General features: G+C 44.8%; 1 protein-coding gene and 2 non-coding genes across 9 annotated transcripts in view; all 3 read left to right on the forward strand.

The window, feature by feature from the left end:
• Positions 1 to 19,057, forward strand: part of TEX14 (testis expressed 14, intercellular bridge forming factor) — an 80,257-nt gene that overhangs the window by 13,090 nt on the left and 48,110 nt on the right. For 5 of the 7 annotated variants that reach the window (XM_060290827.1, XM_060290829.1, XM_060290832.1 and 2 more), the window contains exons 2-6: positions 10,341 to 10,455; positions 14,530 to 14,695; positions 15,525 to 15,658; positions 17,433 to 17,514; positions 18,093 to 18,223. In XM_060290827.1, coding sequence (XP_060146810.1) covers positions 10,341 to 10,455; positions 14,530 to 14,695; positions 15,525 to 15,658; positions 17,433 to 17,514; positions 18,093 to 18,223 — 628 coding nt within the window. Of the gene's footprint in view, positions 1 to 9,454; positions 9,624 to 10,340; positions 10,456 to 14,529; positions 14,696 to 15,524; positions 15,659 to 17,432; positions 17,515 to 18,092; positions 18,224 to 19,057 lie in introns of those variants that run through there. The other 2 variants (XM_060290831.1, XM_060290833.1) reach the window with 2 other exon arrangements.
• On the forward strand, positions 3,955 to 4,168 carry LOC115850901 (small nucleolar RNA U3). Its single transcript, XR_004038531.2, has one exon. It is a non-coding gene; the product is annotated as a small nucleolar RNA U3 (small nucleolar RNA).
• On the forward strand, positions 9,440 to 9,654 carry LOC115866422 (small nucleolar RNA U3). Its single transcript, XR_004044657.2, has one exon. It is a non-coding gene; the product is annotated as a small nucleolar RNA U3 (small nucleolar RNA).

Below are 19,057 nucleotides of genomic sequence, written 5' to 3' on the forward strand. Positions count from 1 at the left end.
TTTTTAACCTGTGTAGTAGATGTGGTCTTTATCCTGACCTGACTATTGTGTAAGCCGTGATTTTTTTCAGTGAAATGAGGAAGAATCTGTCAGATGCAGTTTGGTTTTTGTTTTCTGATTGGATTTACAGGTCATGAGCTTTTTCACACAACAGGTGCAGCCCCAGGGTACTGAAACAAAATTACCTCCCCTTTCTCTACTCTCCTTTCTGTCAGTCGAGTCACTCTCTCCCAACACAGCTAGGCAGACATCCCTTCTTGGCCTCTATGGTGATTTCTTTCTCTGTATTTCAGTCCAAGCTAAGGAAATACGACATATGTAGGACTAGGGTTTATAGGACTTTAGCGCAGAGGAGGAATGAAAGAAGGCGGAGTTTGGCCAAAGCACGGTGGGCAGAGAGCTAAGGGTAGTGGGCAGCTATTGAAGGAGAGTGACTACATCAGCTGTGCACTTTAAGGTCACTCTAAAAGCTATGTGGCGATGATACTTATGGGGAGGGGTGAGGTGGCAAGTGTGAGGACCAGTTAGGCACCTACTGCATTCATCTACCTGGGAGAAGATGGTAGCGATGATAGAGAAACACCAGACATGAAAAATATTTAAGTGGTAAAGTAGACAGGACTTGGGGGGGTTGATTTGTTGACGAAAATTCAATTAACTATCAAGAAGGAAAAAAAGGGAGTTTTATTTGAGCCAATCTGAGGATTATAACACAAGAAGCAGATTTTCAGAAAGCTGTGAGAAGTCGAAGACACAGTCATATACGTTTTCCAGACAGAGAATTGTAGTACCTCAAAATGACATACTGATAATTTACATAAAGTTCACCAAGGAACAGGTAGTCCAGGTGAGCTTGTACAGAGTAAGCAGCAAGACGCCGTGACCCCTTATGGAGTTCAGAAAGAACTCTATTCTTTTAAGAAGTCCCATTGCTGGTGTCAGAATGAAGAAGAAATATGGATCTTTACGGTTGAGCGGGACTCCCATCTTTGAGGTGCTCTGATTAACGTGTAATGCAGATGCACACTGCACTTGGGAAGGAGGGAGGAGGCCCAAACACACACACACACACACACACACACAGAGAATTTTATGTTTAATTTTTTCTAGTCCTGCCTTGAAATATAACATTTTATTTCATCAGGTTCACTGACGGTATGGGCGAGAGGAGCTGTCAAGGATAATTGCCGGGTCTTGGGACTTGAACAGATGGGTGGATGGTTGTTCCATGTGTTAACGGGGGAAATGGAGGAGGAACTGAATCAGGTGGTGCAATGGGGTGGGCAGTGATGGTAGAGTTCAGTTTAGGGCACGTTTAGGAGAGATTTCTGACTTTTAGCGGATGTATGGCAAAGGAGTTAGAACTCCCACAGCAGACCAAGGAGCAGCCAGAGAGGTGGGCGGCAAACCGCGTGAGGGTGCTTGATGGAAGCCCAGCGGGACACAGTGAAGTGTATGGAGAGCAGATGAGACATTAAGATGCTGATGGAAAAGTATCCACTGGCCCTGTGTGGGAAACGGAAACAGAAACTGGCTAGGTAGGGGTGGATTGATCACTGGAGGGATGTGAAGGCTTGCCAGTTGGTGGAAAGAGCTCCCAGGAGAACTCAGGCTGTGATGGAGAGCATAGGGGTGGGTGTGCATTCAGCTGGGGGAAGCGGTAAGATGGGGGGATGCATTTAGGGTTTAATTAGGTTGGGAGAGCAAGTGAGAATGCAGTTGGAAAGACTGAGTGGAACAGGAGAAATTGAGTTGTGGGAGGGAGCAGCTCCCCCCAGGCAGGAAGCCTTTGAGTCAGCCAGAGAAGAGGAGGAGTTCAGAGGTAGGTGGGTTCCTCCATGGAATGTGACCACACTGGGGGCTTTTCAACTGATGGGCTTCTAGTTCTTTGCCAAGTACGAGGAAAGATCATTGCTGAGGGAGGCTGGTGAGGAGGGGTAGGAGAGTTGAGAATAAAGAAGGAATTAACTAATCACCCTAGGCAGCAGGTGAGGAAAAGGCACCTCCTGAGGGTGTGCCCGCTCCACTTCCCTGCTATTGAAGCTCCTGGTCTTGGAAGCACATCCCCAGATTGCAGTCCATTTCTCTTTCTTCCACTGTAGCCATGCACCATGTAGTTCCTCCATGATTTTCTCCTTCTGGATCCGCAGTGGCCAAGCTTTCACTGTGAGCCTAAATTAGTCCTTGGTCCTCTGTAAAGGTCGGGAGCTGTGAGAGAAGCGGTATATGCTCTGGAATTGACTCCTTGGTCTGTTATTTATTAGCTGTGGGTTCATGGGAAGTTCCTTGACCCCAGTCTGTCCCTCTGTAAAGCAGGTAGGTGTAGTACTAATAGCATCAACACGTGGGGTGGCTCTAAAGGTTAAATCAGTTAAAGCAAGTAGGGTAGTTGAGCACTCCCTTCCGCCATTGTGAGGCAGCCCCTCCTTTAGAAGAGAAATCCCTGTCTCTTCCCAGTCTTCCCTGTAGCAGCACCATCCATTGAGTTGTTCCAGGCACAAACCAACATGTCAGCCTTTGAAACCTCCTTCCCTGACACCCCACCCCACCTCCTGCAGCAAGTCCACCAGTGAGTCCCATCCTGTCAGCTCAACTTCCGGAACAGCCCACGTTTCTCCTTCTTCCTTGCCGAGCCCAAATGCGAGCCACCGTGCTGTCTCCTACAGACACGGTGGCAGTGGCCTCACAAGTGGTCTCCACAGCTTCAGACCTCCCAGTGGCTTCCCTTCACACTTAAAATCCAGGCTCCCCAGGCCTTGCCTGGAAAATCCGCAGATACCTGCCTGCCTGCCTGCACCTGCCCCCTCCCTCCTACCCTGTGTTCTCCAGCTGTCTTCAGTTGCTGAAACACACAACCTTGTTCCTTTCCTTGGGTCTTTGCCTTCCATTCGTTGTTTTCTCTGCTTAAATGCAACCTCCAAAGAGAGGCCTTCCCTGAGCACCCAGATCTAAAGTAGCCACCAAGTCCCTCTCTGTCTCGACACTTAAAATCCTCTGCGTGCCTCATCCTCTGGTCCTCTTGGGTGTTTGTCGTCAGCTCTCTCCCTCACTAGAATGTAAGCTTTTTGTGAGTAGGGGCCTCTGTTTGCCCAGTGCCTAGAGTGTCTTTATTTTACAACATGGAAAACTGGGATGATGGTTAAGGTGACACCTACCAGCTCGGCTGTTTAACAGACCTCAGGCAAGTTACCTAGCCTTTCTGTGCCTCAGTTCCCCTGTCCATAAAACTGGCATATACTTGTATTGATCTCATAGTTAAAGCGCTTAGAACGATGACCGGTGCCTGTCAAGCTCACGATAAATGGTAGCTAGTATTGTCGTAGCTGGCACTCAGGTATTTGTGGAGGGAAGAAATGATGTCAGATGCAGCAACCAGGTGTCTTTTAAAAACTCAGAAAGTGTGAACAGGTAGTACGGTCATGTGGTAAAAAGCCAAAAGGTTCTGCCTTCCGGCGCTGGTTCTCAGCCACCCAGTCCCCCTGTCCCTGCCTCAGTCACGGTGACCTCTTACCAGAGTTTGAAAGTCAAACCTGTAGGACAGCTTTGAATGAAACAGCTAAGATAATATATATCTTACATATATCTTATTGCTCAATGGAATCAGCTAGGTTCTCACTAGCAAAGGCAACGGCCCACCCTTTCCTTTATAGCTTTTCAGGGGCGAGGTGGTTTTACCAGATCTGTGGAGGGAACGCCTCCTGGGCTTTAAAGACGCGGGTTGTCATTGGCTGTCATTCAGTATTATGTTAATTAAGTGTGGCTGTTTTAAAACTTGTTAAATTACATTTCCAGTTAAAATGTTAAAATGAGTTGGTAAGTGATAGCATTTGAAAGATTGTATTGGAAGAGCTCTTTCTCTTTTTTCCAGTAGACTTAGGAACGGGGAAACGATCTCGCCGTCAGTGTAAAGTGTGCGGCTCCCACAGACCCAGCAGTGACTTGCGAGCTATGGTCAAGACTATACTTTCAGGGATCATTTCTATAGTTCGTTACTAGAGAAGTTTCTCTGAACGTGTAGAGCACCCGAACCCACGAGGAGGAGACGCAGTGTTCTCTCCTGAGCGTGAAGCTGGCTCTTGGCGTTGTTTTTGCAGCTGTCACTGGCCATTGATGATCGTTCTTCTCTTCCTTAGGGAGAGAAAGAGGGAGAGAGCGCCGTCTGAGTGGGTTCGTTTGTAGTTGTGTCTCGTTAAAGAACAGTGGGGGTGGTTTTTTTTCGTGTTTCTCTTTCTTGTTTGCTTCACTTTTTGTGTCTCGCGATAGTCCGTAGGTAGCTAGGGTTTGGGGTGGCTTACCGTGTGATTTTTCAGTCAGTGTTCAAGTTCTCCTGCTGTCCATGCTGTTTTTCGGTTCTCTGGTTGTTGAGAGGATTTTCGTTGTATTTCTGTTTCGTAGAAGGGAGTTCCTTTCCATTGGGAGACCCTTATCTCTTAATTGAAATCTACAGAGGCGTTTTTGCTGCCTGTCAGTCAAGTCTCTTGTGTTTATCTCATATCCTTTTTCTCCAATCATTTGTTGGTAAAGGGTTTTTTTTTATTGTATTTGCTTTTTAAAAGTTTTTGATGATTAGGGTTATTTCCAATAGGAAACGGCGTGATTCAAGTTAAGGGGTCAGTACATGATCTGGAACATGTTTAAAGTCCTGTATAAATGGTTGCTTTTTTTTTTTTGAAAGAAAAGGGTAGCCCACCTTGAAGTGATTGTTTTTGTTTGTAGGGGTTGGGGTGCATAACTTTTCGTATTCAAGTGGCAAGTGATTTTTTCACGAATATAGTCTACGGGAATTCCCTGGTGGTTAGGACTCGGTGATTTCACCACCAGGGCTTCGGTTCAGTCCCTGGTTAGGGAACTAATATCCCGAAAACTGCGTAGCGGGGCCAAAAAAGACAAAAAATGAAAATAAACTCTAAACAGACGTGCTGATGTTTAAAAATAAAGGTGATAAGTCTAAAGTTTAAAAAAAATTCAGTAAAAATGTACAGAATTACCACATTTTGGGAATCCCTCCGGCTCCCCCAAAGCAGCAGAACACCACAGAACTACAGTTTTTGTTACTTTATTCATAAATTTTTTTTTTTCTAAATTTATCTTTGGCTGCGTTGGGTCTTCTTTGCTGTTCGCAGGTTTTCTCTAGTTGTGTCAAGTGGGGCCTACTCTTCACTGCGGTGCACGGGCTTCTCCTTGCAGTGGCTTCCCTTGTTGTGGAGCACGGGCTCTACATGCGTGGGTTTCAGTAGTTGCAGCACGTGGGCTCAGTAGTTTTGGCTCGGGCTCTAGAGCGCAGGCTCAGTAGTTGTGACGCACAGGCTTAGCTGCTCTCTGGCATGTGAGATTGTCCCGGGCCAGGGCTCGAACCTGTGTCCCCTGCATTGGCAGGCGGATTCTTAACCACTGCACCTGCAGGGAAGCCTTCTTCATGTTATTCTTAAAGGTGATTTTGTCAGTCTATGGCAATTGAGTCTTTTTCCCCCCCCCTTCAATGGGTGTTAAAGTAGTTAGTATCCTCCATCTGCCTTTTTGAATGAAGGGTTTCTGTGCTGTTGCTACTTTTCCTGGGTAAATTAGGCCTGGAATATACTGCAGGGAAATAGATACATGTCTGGTCCTTCATACTCTGTTGATTGACAAACAGATCTTGTAGTGAGCTATATATAGGAGAGGAAGGTTTACAAGGGAAATGGATTTAAAGTAGCTTTAAACATAATTGTGATATATCCTTAATTGTTTTAAGATGGTTTGTTCTTTTCCCCCTCAGTGCTATGATTTTTTCTTCTATGATGCTTGTTTAGCTAAATGCAATTTAAAATTCGCCTTGTTAGTCTAGTACGCTGATTTGTTTTTCATTTTCTTCATCTAAACATTTTTCTTCTGATTTTTGAGACTCCCTTTTAAATTTTTCCAGGCTAATAAATCAGATATTTTTCCTGACATCTACTTTAGGAATCTCTTCTGGTTTTATGTTGGGTCTCTTAATATATCACACTTGTCATTGAACCATGGGCTAGAAAAATCAACAAAATCTCTTAATTCTACTGAATATGATGTGATATAGTTCCCTTTAAGTAAAAGCAGGCTTAATTTCGTGTTGGAGGTGGTAATGCCTTTGAAAACTGCCCTTATTAAACAGCATATATTCAGGGAGTTCCCTGGTTGTCCAGTGGTTAGGACTCCGTGCTTTCACTGCCGAGGGCCTGGTTTTGATCCCTGGTGGGGGAACTAACATCCTGCAAGCCGTGCAGTGCGGCCAAAAAAAGAAGAAGGAAGGATAAACAGGGGCTTCCCTGGTGACAGAGTGGTTAAGAATCCACCTGCCAGTGCAGGGGACACCGGTTTGAGCCCTGGTCCGGGAAGATCCCACACGCTGCGGAGCAACTAAGGCCGTGTGCCACAACTACTGAGCCTGCGCTCTAGAGCCTGCGAACCACAACTACTGAGCCCACGTGCCACACCTACTGAAGCCTGCACACCTAGAACCCGTGCTCCACAACAAGAGAAGCCACTGCATTGAGAAGCCCACACACCTCAACAAAGAGTAGCACACGCTCGCCGCAACTAGAGAAAGCCTGCATGCAGCAACGAAGGCCCAACACAGCCAAAAATAAAAAGTAAATAAAGAAATAAAAGAGGTTATTTTAACCAGTGGAATCAAAGATATACATATATTCTAAAGTTGCTAACCTGCCTTTACGAAAGTGGTATCATACTAAACACATTCTGCAACTTGCTTTTCTCATTTTTTTTGAAATTCACTTATTTATTTCAAGAAACATGAAAAGACAACAAAATCATGAGAAATCAACCTGTGCAATATCAGCAGATATTCAGAGGCTCTGTGCTGTTTTTTTGTTTTGTTTTGTTTTTAATGCTTAAAGAAAATAGATGATAATTTGATACTGTAAGTTTATAATTATTTATTTGGTTGTTTATTCAACGAATATGGAGCAGAGGGAATTTATACAGGAGCAAAAGAACAAAGGAGCCTACAAATGGCAAGTAGTTTAGTGTGTGTGTGTGTATGTGTGTGTGTGTTTGTGTTGTGTCTGAAGGATAGGTTATGTACGAGATGTTTTAGGAAGTAAAGACAAAGGCAGCTTGGAACCAGACTATAGGATGCCATAAATCCCAGGTTAAAGAGCTTCTACTGAAACGGAGCAGGACCCTATAGACCTTGCCCTCGATGTCCTCAGCCTGCCTTTTGTCTGTGGAAAAACTTTAGCCAAAGAATAAGTTTAATGAGACGAGTGATAAAATACAGAAGCAAAGAAAAGCAGTCAAACAGGAAAAACCATAATAGTTTAGTCAGTAATCAAAGTGAAGGACCTTTAGTTCCTTCTCGAGGGTTATAGGTAATATTCTGAGCCACATCCCGTGAGCTGTCTTATAGATACTGAAACCCCAGCCAGGTGGAAGAAGTTAACTACATGATGACCAGGCTGTAGTCGTGACACAAGCTGCCACAATTCTGATAATTTGCCGCAAAGAAATGGAAACAAACCAACCTTGGAACTGAAGATTAAGTGTACCCAAAACAGTCACGATGGCACTGGTTAGACCACTGCATGACCAATTTCAAGATGACTGTCAGAGCTGACTGTGCTGGTTCTGCATGTAGTCCTTTGCCTCTGTAAAAGCTCTTGTCCACTGGTTGGGGTGGGGGAGTCGGCCTTTGGACAGGAGTCCACCTCCCCCCCCCACCCCGTTGCCTGCATCAAAATAAAGCAAACTTTCCTGTCCACCAAGCTTGCCTCTTTATTGGCTTTTGAGCGGCGAGCAGCTGGACCCCACTTGTGATTACAGTACTATACATAGCAAGACATGGAGTGCCACTGAATTTGGCATTCCTGAAAGCACCTGTATTACTTGCACAAAATAGATTATTTTTTAAGCTTAAATCCTATTAGTGGTTACAAGAATGTTGGGATTTTAATTTTTAATATTTATAGAGTAGTTACTTGCTAAACTCTGTTAGATGCTTTAAATCCATCATTTTAGCTAATACCACTCATTGATTGAACTCCCTAAAGTTGCCTGCCTGCTTATTAGATTTTTGCTTTCAATAGTACATCTTGTCTATCTCTATTCTAATTGATAGAGATCTAATTCATTTAAATTAACTGCTTAATATTTTATTGTCTGTATGTACCATAATTTATTCAGCTGTGCCTCTAATGGTGGATATTAAGATTTATTTTTTTGCAGTTTTGTATAACCAGAAACAATGCTTTGATAAAATACTTTGTAATGAATCTTTACATAATGGGTTTTTAATATTCAAAGCAGGATTTCTGGTTCAGGTTTTTAATAGATACTGCCGCATTGCTTTCCAAAAGCATTGTAACAGTTCACACTGCCAACTGCATTTAGGAGTGTCTGTTTTCCCACCTCTTCTCCAGCAGTGAATGTTTTCTCATTTTTCAGTTTTTTTCAAGCTTTATGAGAAGTTTAACTTTCTTCCCACTATTTCAAGCCAGGCACCATGTTGTATTGGTTTATTGAATATTCCAGAGTTAGGTGAAATATCCACCGTTTCTAACGTTCCTGGCGGAGAGAACAGCTTGTGCAAAGGAACACGATGAGTATGTGGAAAACAGTACGTGGTTCATTATGGCTGAAGTGAGGGGGAGGGAATTTGGTGCAAAATAAGGCTGGAGAGGTGCGTATGGGCCAGGCTGTGCTGGACCTTGTAAAGTATTTCTTTTCTGGCCTTGCCTTGTGGCATGCGGGATCCTAGTTCCCTGACCAGGGATGAAACCGGCTCCTCCTGCGGTGGAAGCGGAGTCTTAACCACTGGACCCCAGGGAAGTCCCTGTAAACTATTTAGAGAAATTCTATCTTTAGCCCAAGAGTTGGGAAGCTACTAAAGCTTTAAGCAGGGTAATGATGTATTATCTTGCTTATTTAAAGACAATTTTTATCTACATAAATATTCCTTGGTTTGGAAAAAAATTCCAAATAATATTTATATGTTTGCTATTTTGATCACAACATAAATGGTGTGCTTTGCAAACGTCATAGGTTTTTGGCTTCGGGTCTTTGCTTTCAGCATCCACTTTGTCTTGTAAGTTTTTCTCGTGAGACATCGCACTTCCAGCGCCAGGCTAAAACGAGGCGAGTCCTCAAACTGCGGCGCACGTTGTAGTCGTAAGCGTTTTACGTAATCTTGATGCTGCGGAACTGCTGCGCGAAACGGGGCGGGGTTGGAAATAACTGGCGTGTGATTGGCTGTTTAAAAACCGTATGCTAATTAAATTGACAATTTGAAATGTTTTCTGAAACGTAGAAGGGTTCAAAATGCTTTGTCGGCTTCGGTAGTGGAAAGATTCTTCAGACAACGTATTCCAGTGTACATTTCAAAAAGAATAGCGGTGTAAGAAAAAGTAACCATCAGTAAAATATGTGTGCATTTCCTCCACCTCGGAAAAACAGCGACGGTTGTGTTAAGACTATACTTTCAGGGATCATTTCTATAGTTCGTTACTAGAGAAGTTTCTCTGAACGTGTAGAGCACCCGAACCCACGAGGAAGAGACGGAGCGTTCTCTCCTGAGCGTGAAGTTGGCTTTTGGTGTTGTGTTTGCAGCTGTCTTTAGCCGTTGATGATCGTTCTTCTCTTCATTTTGAAGAGTAAGAGGGAGATGAACGCAGTCTGAGTGGTTTCGGTTTGAATAATGTATTATGAATAGACGTTGTCATGTTTTGGTTGATATTGCGGGAGGCGTCAGAGGGCATGTGCATATGTTACGTACCATAAGTCGGTTAGGGAGGGTTTTTTTGTTTTATTATTGTGTTTTGGGATTGCTGTTAAATGTTGTTTAAGGTGTTATTGCTGTATCGGGTTTGTAGTGGTGGTTTAGTCCGGAGTGAGTTCAGTTTTTTGAAGTGGGTATAGTTGAGAGTTGGGTTTTGTTATTTTTCTTACTTGCAGTGCATGTAGTGAGATTATAGTGTTGTGGTTTGTTCTTTTTGTCTGTTTTTAGCAAATGGTTGGAGTAGTGACGTTGGGCTTTTTTTGTGGGTTGCTTTTTATACAGTGTATGATATAAATTGTTGGCTGTTGGTGAATTTTAAAACGAAGAGCAATTTTAATTTGCTTTTCGTTTTCCGCGTAGCAGCGTGTGGTGAAATGTTTTAGCAACGTTTCCCTGTATTTAGCACTTTAAGGTAAAGATGGTGGTTTACTTTTGATATGAGACTTTCTGTGTTATTTGGACTACTGAAGGTTTATCATTTTTCTTTTTCTTAAAAAAAGGGAAATTGCATTAGTAATACATTAAAAATACTGTAAAAACAAAGCTTAATTTTTGTTGTGTGTTTGTGTTGATCCTGGTGTTTTCTTTGCAGGCGTGTATGTCGATGCAGTTAACTCCCTGGGCCAGACAGCGCTTTTTATTGCTGCATTATTAGGCCTTACAAAATTAGTTGATGTCCTGGTGGATTATGGATCAGATCCAAATCAGTAAGTACAATGACATCACTACCTAGAAAATAAGTTTTTAAAATGAATTGAAGTATTTGGAAACTAATTTGGTAAGATTTTAAAAGAACCTTCACTAATTTATGCCAATGAAATACATTTGTATTACCTAACGTTGAATCATGCTTTTGTTTATTTCACTTTTTTGGTTGTGCAACTTGCAGTGTCTTAGTTCCCCAACCAGGGGTGGAACCTGGGCCCCCAGCAGTGGAAGCACAGAGACCTAACCATTGGACCACCAGGAAATTACCAGAAACATGCTTTTAACTGTAAATAAAGAGTTTTCTAAGCAGTTTTACTAGACCCTGTGAAATAAGTGAGCCTTTCTACTCATTTAGTCATTAACAAGTACTGTTTATGTATTTCCACCGCGCTTTGTAGTTTCTATGATCTGCATTTTAACATACCCCACAACCAAGTTCTTCACCAATTAATATATTTGGCATCACTTTGTCAGGATGACTTTTGTAGTTGTGGTTTAAAAGAATCTGAGTCCAAATTTTAATATGGAATAGCAACACAATGTAATGAATCAACGACAAGTGAACATTTCTTCTCTTTGTGGAGGACTTTTGCTTTTTCCAGGGCCTTCCCAGGCACTAGCTCACTAAAGCTTTACAACCAGCTCTTCGACAGGGAACAGCAGGTATTTTTACAGTTCCCATTGGACAGAACCAGAAAGAGATTTCGAGCGTTTATATGATTCCAGCCGATTTTCACAGGAATGCCAGAATAAACACAATCATAAGTCATAAAATAGCTTTCCCATCTTACAGAAGGAGGCCGCTTAATTTTTTTTTTTAAGTATTGATGTTGAAAGCTTGTATGTTGTTATAAGATTGTTTGCTTAGTGGGAAAAACCTTGGAAGCTTGGAGAAGTATAAAGAAAAAAACCAATCAGCATGAGAATTCTGAAACCCAGACATAACACAGTGCACATTTTGCTTTGTTTCCTTCCAGAATTTTTCTAGACTTGCATATTTGCATATTTGTCTCTACTGTATCAGTGTTTAATATCAAAACTCAGAAATAAAGGGCTATCTCACTTGATGTTTGCAGATAACAGCTTTGTAGAGAGGCCATATTAGCCCTGCAGTTCCTCAGCAAAAATGCAGCATTTTCTAGTCATCTGCATTTGCATCTGTTTTGTGGAAGTTTAGAGCTAGGTTCTTTAAAGAAGAAATTATTCAAACCTTTAATATTCCAGAAAGTTTAAATGGCTGGTCCATAATGGTGCATTGTGTTAATGATAGGGTTTGAGACCAGGAGCCCAGCACCTGAAGAAGTTCCCTTTTTAGAAATCCCCATGATGCCAGGGGGAGGTGGGAAAGGACAATATCAAGAGGAAGAAGGCAGACCCTGTAGCTTTTTATTTTGTGATAGGAATGCTTTCATGTACCTTAAAAATATGTTCCATCAAGGGAAGGGAAATTTCTGGAGGGAAGTTGTATTCCTAAGTGCTCAGTGGAAATGCTGTGATGGCCTGGGCTTATTGAGGTCACAGAGTCAGATGCCTGCAGGACTAAGTGGGGTCAGTGGGTACAGGCTCTGTCTAAGGAGCATCTGTTGCAGCTGGGCAGAAAAGGAAGCCATGGAGGCCAAATCTTCCAAATTTCCAAGAGGCTGGAAATCCCAGTTTTTATTGTGAAATCCCCAAAGTGTTAAGTATTGTCCATTACTTTAAATTCTTTTTATAAACACTATGTGGACCAAATAAAACATGCCTCTGGGTTGCCAAATCAATCTGTGGGCCTCCAGTTCTCAACCTCTAGGATAAATTAATAAAACAATACACATTTTGATATCACTTGGACCTGGATTCCCTTGTAAGGGTTAGTTGGGTATAGAAAACATTATTTTTTTCTTCCTTAGCATTCACAAGAAATGACAAATAATATCTTCTCTCTCCCTACCCAGCTCTCTTACTATTTATGGGAAGAATGATTAGAAGGCTGTAAAACATTATACAAATTTATTTTTAAAGCAAGGAGGGGGCTTCGCTGGTGGTGCAGTCGTTGAGAGTCCACCTGCCAATGCAGGGGTCACGGGTTCGTGCCCCGGTCTGGGAAGATCCCACATGCCGCGGAGCGGCTGGGCCTGTGAGCCATGGCCACTGAGCCTGTGCGTCCGGAGCCTGTGCTCCGCAAAGGGAGAGGCCATGACAGTGAGAGGCCCGCGTATCGCAAAATAACTAAATAAACAAAAAAATAATAAAGCAAGGAGGATATTACATTTCCCATAGCACAGTGTGCTGGACTGCTTATCAGACCCAGCAATAAGGGAGAGCTCACAATGAGATATCCCAGCGGTTCCCAGATGCCTGGGTACAGGCCAGCCTCATTGGCGTCAGCTGGGGAACTTGTAAAAAGTACACATTCCTGGGCTCTATGCTTGCAGGTTATGATTCAGTCTGTTGTATAGTCTGAGAATCTGTATTTTTGACAAATATCCCAATGACTTATTAAGTAAATTATGGTAAATCTGTACATTGGAATACTATGCAGCTGTTAAAAAAGAATTGAGGTGACTTGTATGTTCTCATATGGAAAATTCTCCAACATATACTTTAAATTTTTTATTTATTTATTTATTTATGGCCATGTTGGGTCTTCATTGCTGCACGTGGGCTTTCTCTAGTTGTGGCGAGTGGGGCTGTTCTTTGTTGCAGTGCGTGGGCTTCTCATTGCTGTGGCTTCTCTTGTTGCAGAGCACAGGCTGTAGGTGCATGGGCTTCAGTAGTTGTGGCACGTGGGTTCAGTAGTTGTGGCTTGCGGGCTCTAGAGCGCAGGCTCAGTAGTTGTGGCGCATGGGCCTAGTTGCTCCACAGCATGTGGGATCTTCCTGGACCAGGGCTTGAACCTGTGTCCCCTGCATTGGCAGGCGGATTCTTAACCACTGCGCCACCAGGGAATTCCCTCCAAGATATACTATTAAATGAAAAAATGTAAAAGCATAACAGTTAATGTAGCACGTTCTTTTTGTTTTGGCCACACCATGCGGCTTGTGTGATCTTAGTTCCCCGACCAGGGATTGAACTCAGGCCCTCAGCAGTGAAAGTGCTGAGTCCTAACCACTGGACTGCCAGGGAATTCCTAATATAGCATATTCTTATTCCTACTTGTATATGCATAGAAAATTTCTGGAAGGATACAAAAACTTGTAACAGTAGCTGCCTCTCGGCAAGAGAACTGTGTATGGGTCTGGAATTGGGAGACTTTCTTATCTCCTTTTTCATTTTATTTCTTCTTCTCCTTCCCTTTCTGCTTCCTCCTACCATTTGTGTTTCATTTTAAATTAAAGAGAGCAAGCTCTGGGACTTTCCTGGTGGTCCAGTGGTTAAGACTCCACACTCCCAACTGCAGGGAGTGCGGGGGTTTGATCCCTGGTCAAGGAACTAAGATCCCGCATGCTGCTGGGTGCGGCCAAAAAAAAAAAAGAGCAAGCAAGCTCTGCAGGTGATTCTGATGTGCAACCAGGTTAGGAAACCACAGCTACACATCACATCTCTACATCTCACAAAGGCTGTCCCTTCATGTCGCAGATAGTTTACTGGTTTTGGTTAAATTTTTCTGAGCTGTAGATGCTTGACCAGATTGCTGATGCCAAGGTCTATGGGCCTCACCATAGGACTTGGGAGGTAGAGACATTCTCACATGAGGTGGTCTCTGGTGAGGCTGTGCTTCACCAGCCTGACCACAGGGTGCTACAGACGTGAAGAAATTGCTTCAGGGCAGCCAGTATCAGGGGGCTGTGGGGAAAGAACACTGGATTTCGAACCAGACCCATACCTGGGTGTGAATCTTGGCTTTGCCCTTTCGTTTCCTCATCTATAAATTGAGAAATAATACTGCCTTGAAGGGTGGAGGTAAACATGGAAAAGGGGGATGTATATAAAGCTTCTGTGAGGCCCCAGATAGGTGTTGTTAGGCCTCACAAATGGTGTTGTTACAGTTCTCATCACCAAAGGTTGCCTTTGTAGAAAAGGAGCCCTGTGTTACCCATGGAAGGGGAAGAGTGTTGCCATGGACACTCATTGTACCCCTCCCCCATCTCCAGCCGCTGCTTTGATGGGAGCACTCCTATCCATGCAGCAGCGTTTTCAGGCAATCAGTGGATCCTCAGCAAACTGCTGGATGCAGGGGGTGATCTTCGACTCCATGATGAGAGGGGTCAGAGCCCGCAGACCTGGGCTCTGGCAGCAGGGAAGGAACGCGGCACCGCGGTAAGTGTGGGCCTGCTCTGCAGGCACAACCAAGGCAGAGCACAGGGCTGGGAGTCAGGCGCCCAGGGGCAGAGGCTGGTCCTGAGGGCAGCACAGGACTTGTAGTGGCCTTGCCATTGACATTGGACACACAGGCCTGGGTTGAAGCAAGTTAACCAACTGTAAACCTTGGGCAAGTCTAGTGAACTTTTCTGGTCATCCATTCAGTGGGGAGGGAGAACAACTGTAATTTCGTCTGACCCTTAACTAGCACTTGTCGTGCATCAGACGTTCTGAATTAAATTAAATACTCATTTAATCTTTACAACAACCCTCTCAGGTAGGTACTATTATTGTCCCCATTTTACAGATGAGGAAACTGAAGTGCATTGACATTAAGTAACTTGTCTGTAGCCACTCGCTGGCAGGCATAATGTGTTTTAATGAGGGCTAAATAATCTAACAAATGTAAAGGGCACGTGGAGGGAAGGGGGAGATGGGCAGAGTCCCTTCCCTCTGGTTCTCCTGCTCAATAGCTATTGGGCCTTGGACAAAAGTTAAAATACTCCTCCTGCCTCAGTTTCCTCATCCGTTGAATGAAGGATTTGGAGGCAATTATTGCCAAATGAGCTCCCTGAAAATCTCATTCCATGTCTTTAGGATATGGAATCTCATTCCATATCTCATTCCATATCTTTAGGAAGTCACTTGGGCCCTTCCCTTTCCCGAGATTTCCCTGTGGGGGGCTTCTGTCTCCTCAGAGCACTCCCCTCAGACCATTCCAATCCCACTGAAGGCCAGGGTGGCCATTAGCTGTGTGGGCATTGACTGTCTCTGCCGTGTGTTGCAGATGGTGGAGTTCATGCAGCGCTGTGCCGCGCACATGCAGGCCATCATCCAGGGCTTCTCCTATGACCTCCTGAGGATTGACTCCCCTCAGCGGCTCATCTGTGGCCTGCCCCGGTTTGGGGGCCTCATGCAGGGGTGAGTGCTGCCTCAAGCAGACTGGGATGTTCAGCATCACCCCCGCCTTCCTTGTGGGAGCCCTCGGTCCCCTCCACATTGGTCCCTTCCAGCAACTGGCCCACCCAAAGGGGTGAGCTTGGAGGGAGAGGACATTGCCATGAAAACCTTCAGTTGTCCCCCGGCTTCCAGGAACGTCTGGGGGAAATGAATTCTGGGCTCCAGTGGGAACCACCCCATGGTTAGCAGGGAAGGAAGGAACTTTTCAGGCCTGGGCTGCCCAGCAGAAAACACTTTCTTAGCAGAGCAGCTGGCTAGCTTTTTTTTTTTTTGTCATCTCGGAACCATGGAAAACGTGTTCCTTTATTGGAACATGCATCCTTTATATCCTAAGGTTGCAAAAGACACAAATGCTTAATTTAAGGTTCCTTGGGCTGTTTTAAGCTGGTGTAAGACTTGCTGCCACCTGGGTGGGCAGCCTCCCCTTGTCCCCATCACAGCTGCAGGAGGTGAGCTCCATCCAGGCTTCTCTTCATGCTCAGGAGAGTTATTTTAAGTTCCCTGGGCTTTAAGACTTAGGATTTATATGTGGAAAATTCTTTCCATTTTGATTTTCTCTGACAGCATCTTTTTCTGTGATCAGGGTGAGTAGACTTGTCACACTCTTCACAGGCTCCCGCATCCCATTCTGTGCACACTGAGTCCTGGTTTTCCTCTCATGACCTGGATGCTTCTCATGCAAGATGAGTTAACGATTCCCTCGAGGACCAGTTACTCCTAACTGCTCTTCTGGCTGCCACTCTTGTCCATCTTGGTTCTTTACTCAACATCCAGAATGACCTTTTAAAAATGAAAATCAAATTGTGCCACTCACTGCTAAAAACCCTTTCAGGGTCTTCCCCAAGGCTATCAGGTTAAACTCCCAAATCCCCCATCTGGCCTTGGAGCCCATGCTTGGTTCAGCTCTTCCATCTCTCACACCTCCGCTCCTGCCAGCGTTAGGATCTTGGCAGACCAAGTTCCTTCTAAAAGAGCCAAAGCCTAGTCCCTGCTGCTGTTTTGTGACCTCAGCCCAGCAGGTTTCCCCTTTCTGGCTCCATTTTTCCCATCTGTAAAATGAGAAAGTTGGACAAGGTATGCTTTATGATTCTTTCCAACTTTGACCATCTCTGTTGGTTATCTGTTGTACTAATCCCAAACTTAGTGGCTTCAAACAACAATAAATATTTGTATCTCACATAATTTCTGTAGGTCAGGAATGGCTACACCCAACTCAGCCATTCCAATAGGAATGGCTGAGTTGGGTGGCTCTGGCTCAGGGTTTCTCATGAAGATGTGGTCAAGATGCAGCTTGGGCTGCAGTCATCTGGAACTGGAGGATCCAGTTCCAAGGTGGTTCACTTGCATGGCTAGCAAATTGGTGCTGGGTGTTGGGCCTCCCCATTAGGCTGCTGGAGGGTCCTCACAACATGGCAACTGGCCTCCTCTAGAGCAAGTGCTGCGAGAGAGATCAGGGCAGAAGTCCTGGAGGTCTGGCCTTGGAACTCACACCACTCCGTCATTTCTGCAGTATTCCATTAGGTTAACAGGCCAGCCCTCTCTGACCTGTGTGTGGCTACACAAGGGCGTGAATACCAGGAAATGGGAGTCACTGCGGCCCTCTCAGAGGCTGACTTCCACTGTCAAGCAGTAAAGACAAAACCAACGACGCATTCTGACAGCTTGGTTCAGCGTTGTTCCTCTAGATATGGGTAGTTAATCCTTACTTTTCTCCTCCTCTTTTAAATATTTCTAGAAGCCCTAATGGCTCTCCTAACCGACTGCCTAAAGCTGGAGTCATTTCTGCCCAAAATATCTACAGCTTTGGCTTTGGAAAGGTAAGAGGTTGCTACCAACACTCAATGTTTGCAGGACTAACTGGGGAATCGCCCGGCCCTGGCTCTGGCCCCAGGGCCCACAACTGTGTCCAACTCTTCCTTCCTGTGGAAAGTTAAAATACTCCCTCTCCAAAGTGTTTTTTTTTGTTCTTTACTGCTCTTGCAGGACAAGTACCACCTCTTAGTGTTCTTGTCCTTACTGAAAAATGATGAAAACCTCGGAGAGTTCTCTTGAATGCCTTTGGGCTAGATTTGGGGAGTTTTAGACAATGATCCTTTAATTCCCAGCGAAGGCCCCAGGCATGTTCTGTGGGTGTCTCAAGAGGCGCCTGAGGCCTGGTGCTTTAGGCCGGCATCTGACCTCTTTCCGTGAGCCTCTGGTTTCCTCGCCAGCAAAAGGGAAAGGGTATTACAACCTTGCAGCGCCTCTTGGAAGATTAAAGATAATAAAAAGAATTATGTCCGGTGCATAGGGGTATTCAGCAAATTGATAACTAGCAGCTCTCTCTATTTTTAGCTGGCTGGTAAAGTTCTGGAGGAGTTTCTCCCCACCATTTGAAGCTGTGCTTTGCTTTCAGTTTTATCTCACAGGGGGCACGCAGCTGGCTTACCTAGGATCTCTTCCAGTAATTGGAGAAAAGGAAGTGATTCAAGCTGACGATGAGCCCGCCTTCTCTTTCTTCAGTGGCCCCTACATGGTCATGACCAAGTAAGTGGAAGCTGGCCAGTGGAGGTGAGACTTAGTCCCACAGGAAGGATGGACTTTAGTGACATCCTTGTGTGTGGAGGGTTTCTGCCCAAACACAAGGACACACTGAAAAGCAGATGTCTAGATCAGGATTTCTCAGCCAGGACACCATTGACATTTTTGTTATCCTTTATTGTTGGGGGCTGTCCTGTGCACTGTAGGATGTTTAGGAGCGTCCCTGGTTTCTACTCACTAGATGCCAGTAGCAGCTGTGTTTGCCTCCCCTCAACCCCCTACATTTGTGATTGTGACAACCAAAATGTCTACAGACAAGGCCAAATGGCCCCTTGTTGAGAACAACCGCTCTGAAAGATTACTCATGACAGTGTTTCAACCTTTCTACTCTCTAGAGAATTAGAGGCAGCATAGGGGTGACTGTCTGGCCTCAGGTCAAAGGGTACTGAAGCCCTGCATGGCTCTCACCAGCCAAATGCAGCAGAGGCGGCAGTACTAGGATTTGGCTGTGATGAAAGCCCCTGGGATGTTCTCAGTCCCCAGAGGCCTGCCTGCTGCGGGATCACAGGAGCTGTCCTGGCCAAGGTCTCTTGTCCTCCTTGAACCTGGCTGCCTCTTCCCTGATTAGAAGTCACACCCTTCTAAAAAGGCCTCTGCAGACCCGCAAGGCTCTGTACCCCCTGCAGATATGCTTCTTGTTTTCCTGCCCGTGCCGCAGATCTGTTGTCACATCCCCTCTTCTTCTGTCCACTGCTGTGGCCTTTGCCCACGTCATCACTGTCCCTCCCCCAGGCTAGCCTCCTAACTGGCGTCTCATTCTCCAGACCACCCCTGCCCTCC

Source organism: Globicephala melas, chromosome 20 (genome assembly GCF_963455315.2).
Source record: "Globicephala melas chromosome 20, mGloMel1.2, whole genome shotgun sequence".
Taxonomy (NCBI): Eukaryota; Metazoa; Chordata; class Mammalia; order Artiodactyla; family Delphinidae; genus Globicephala; species Globicephala melas.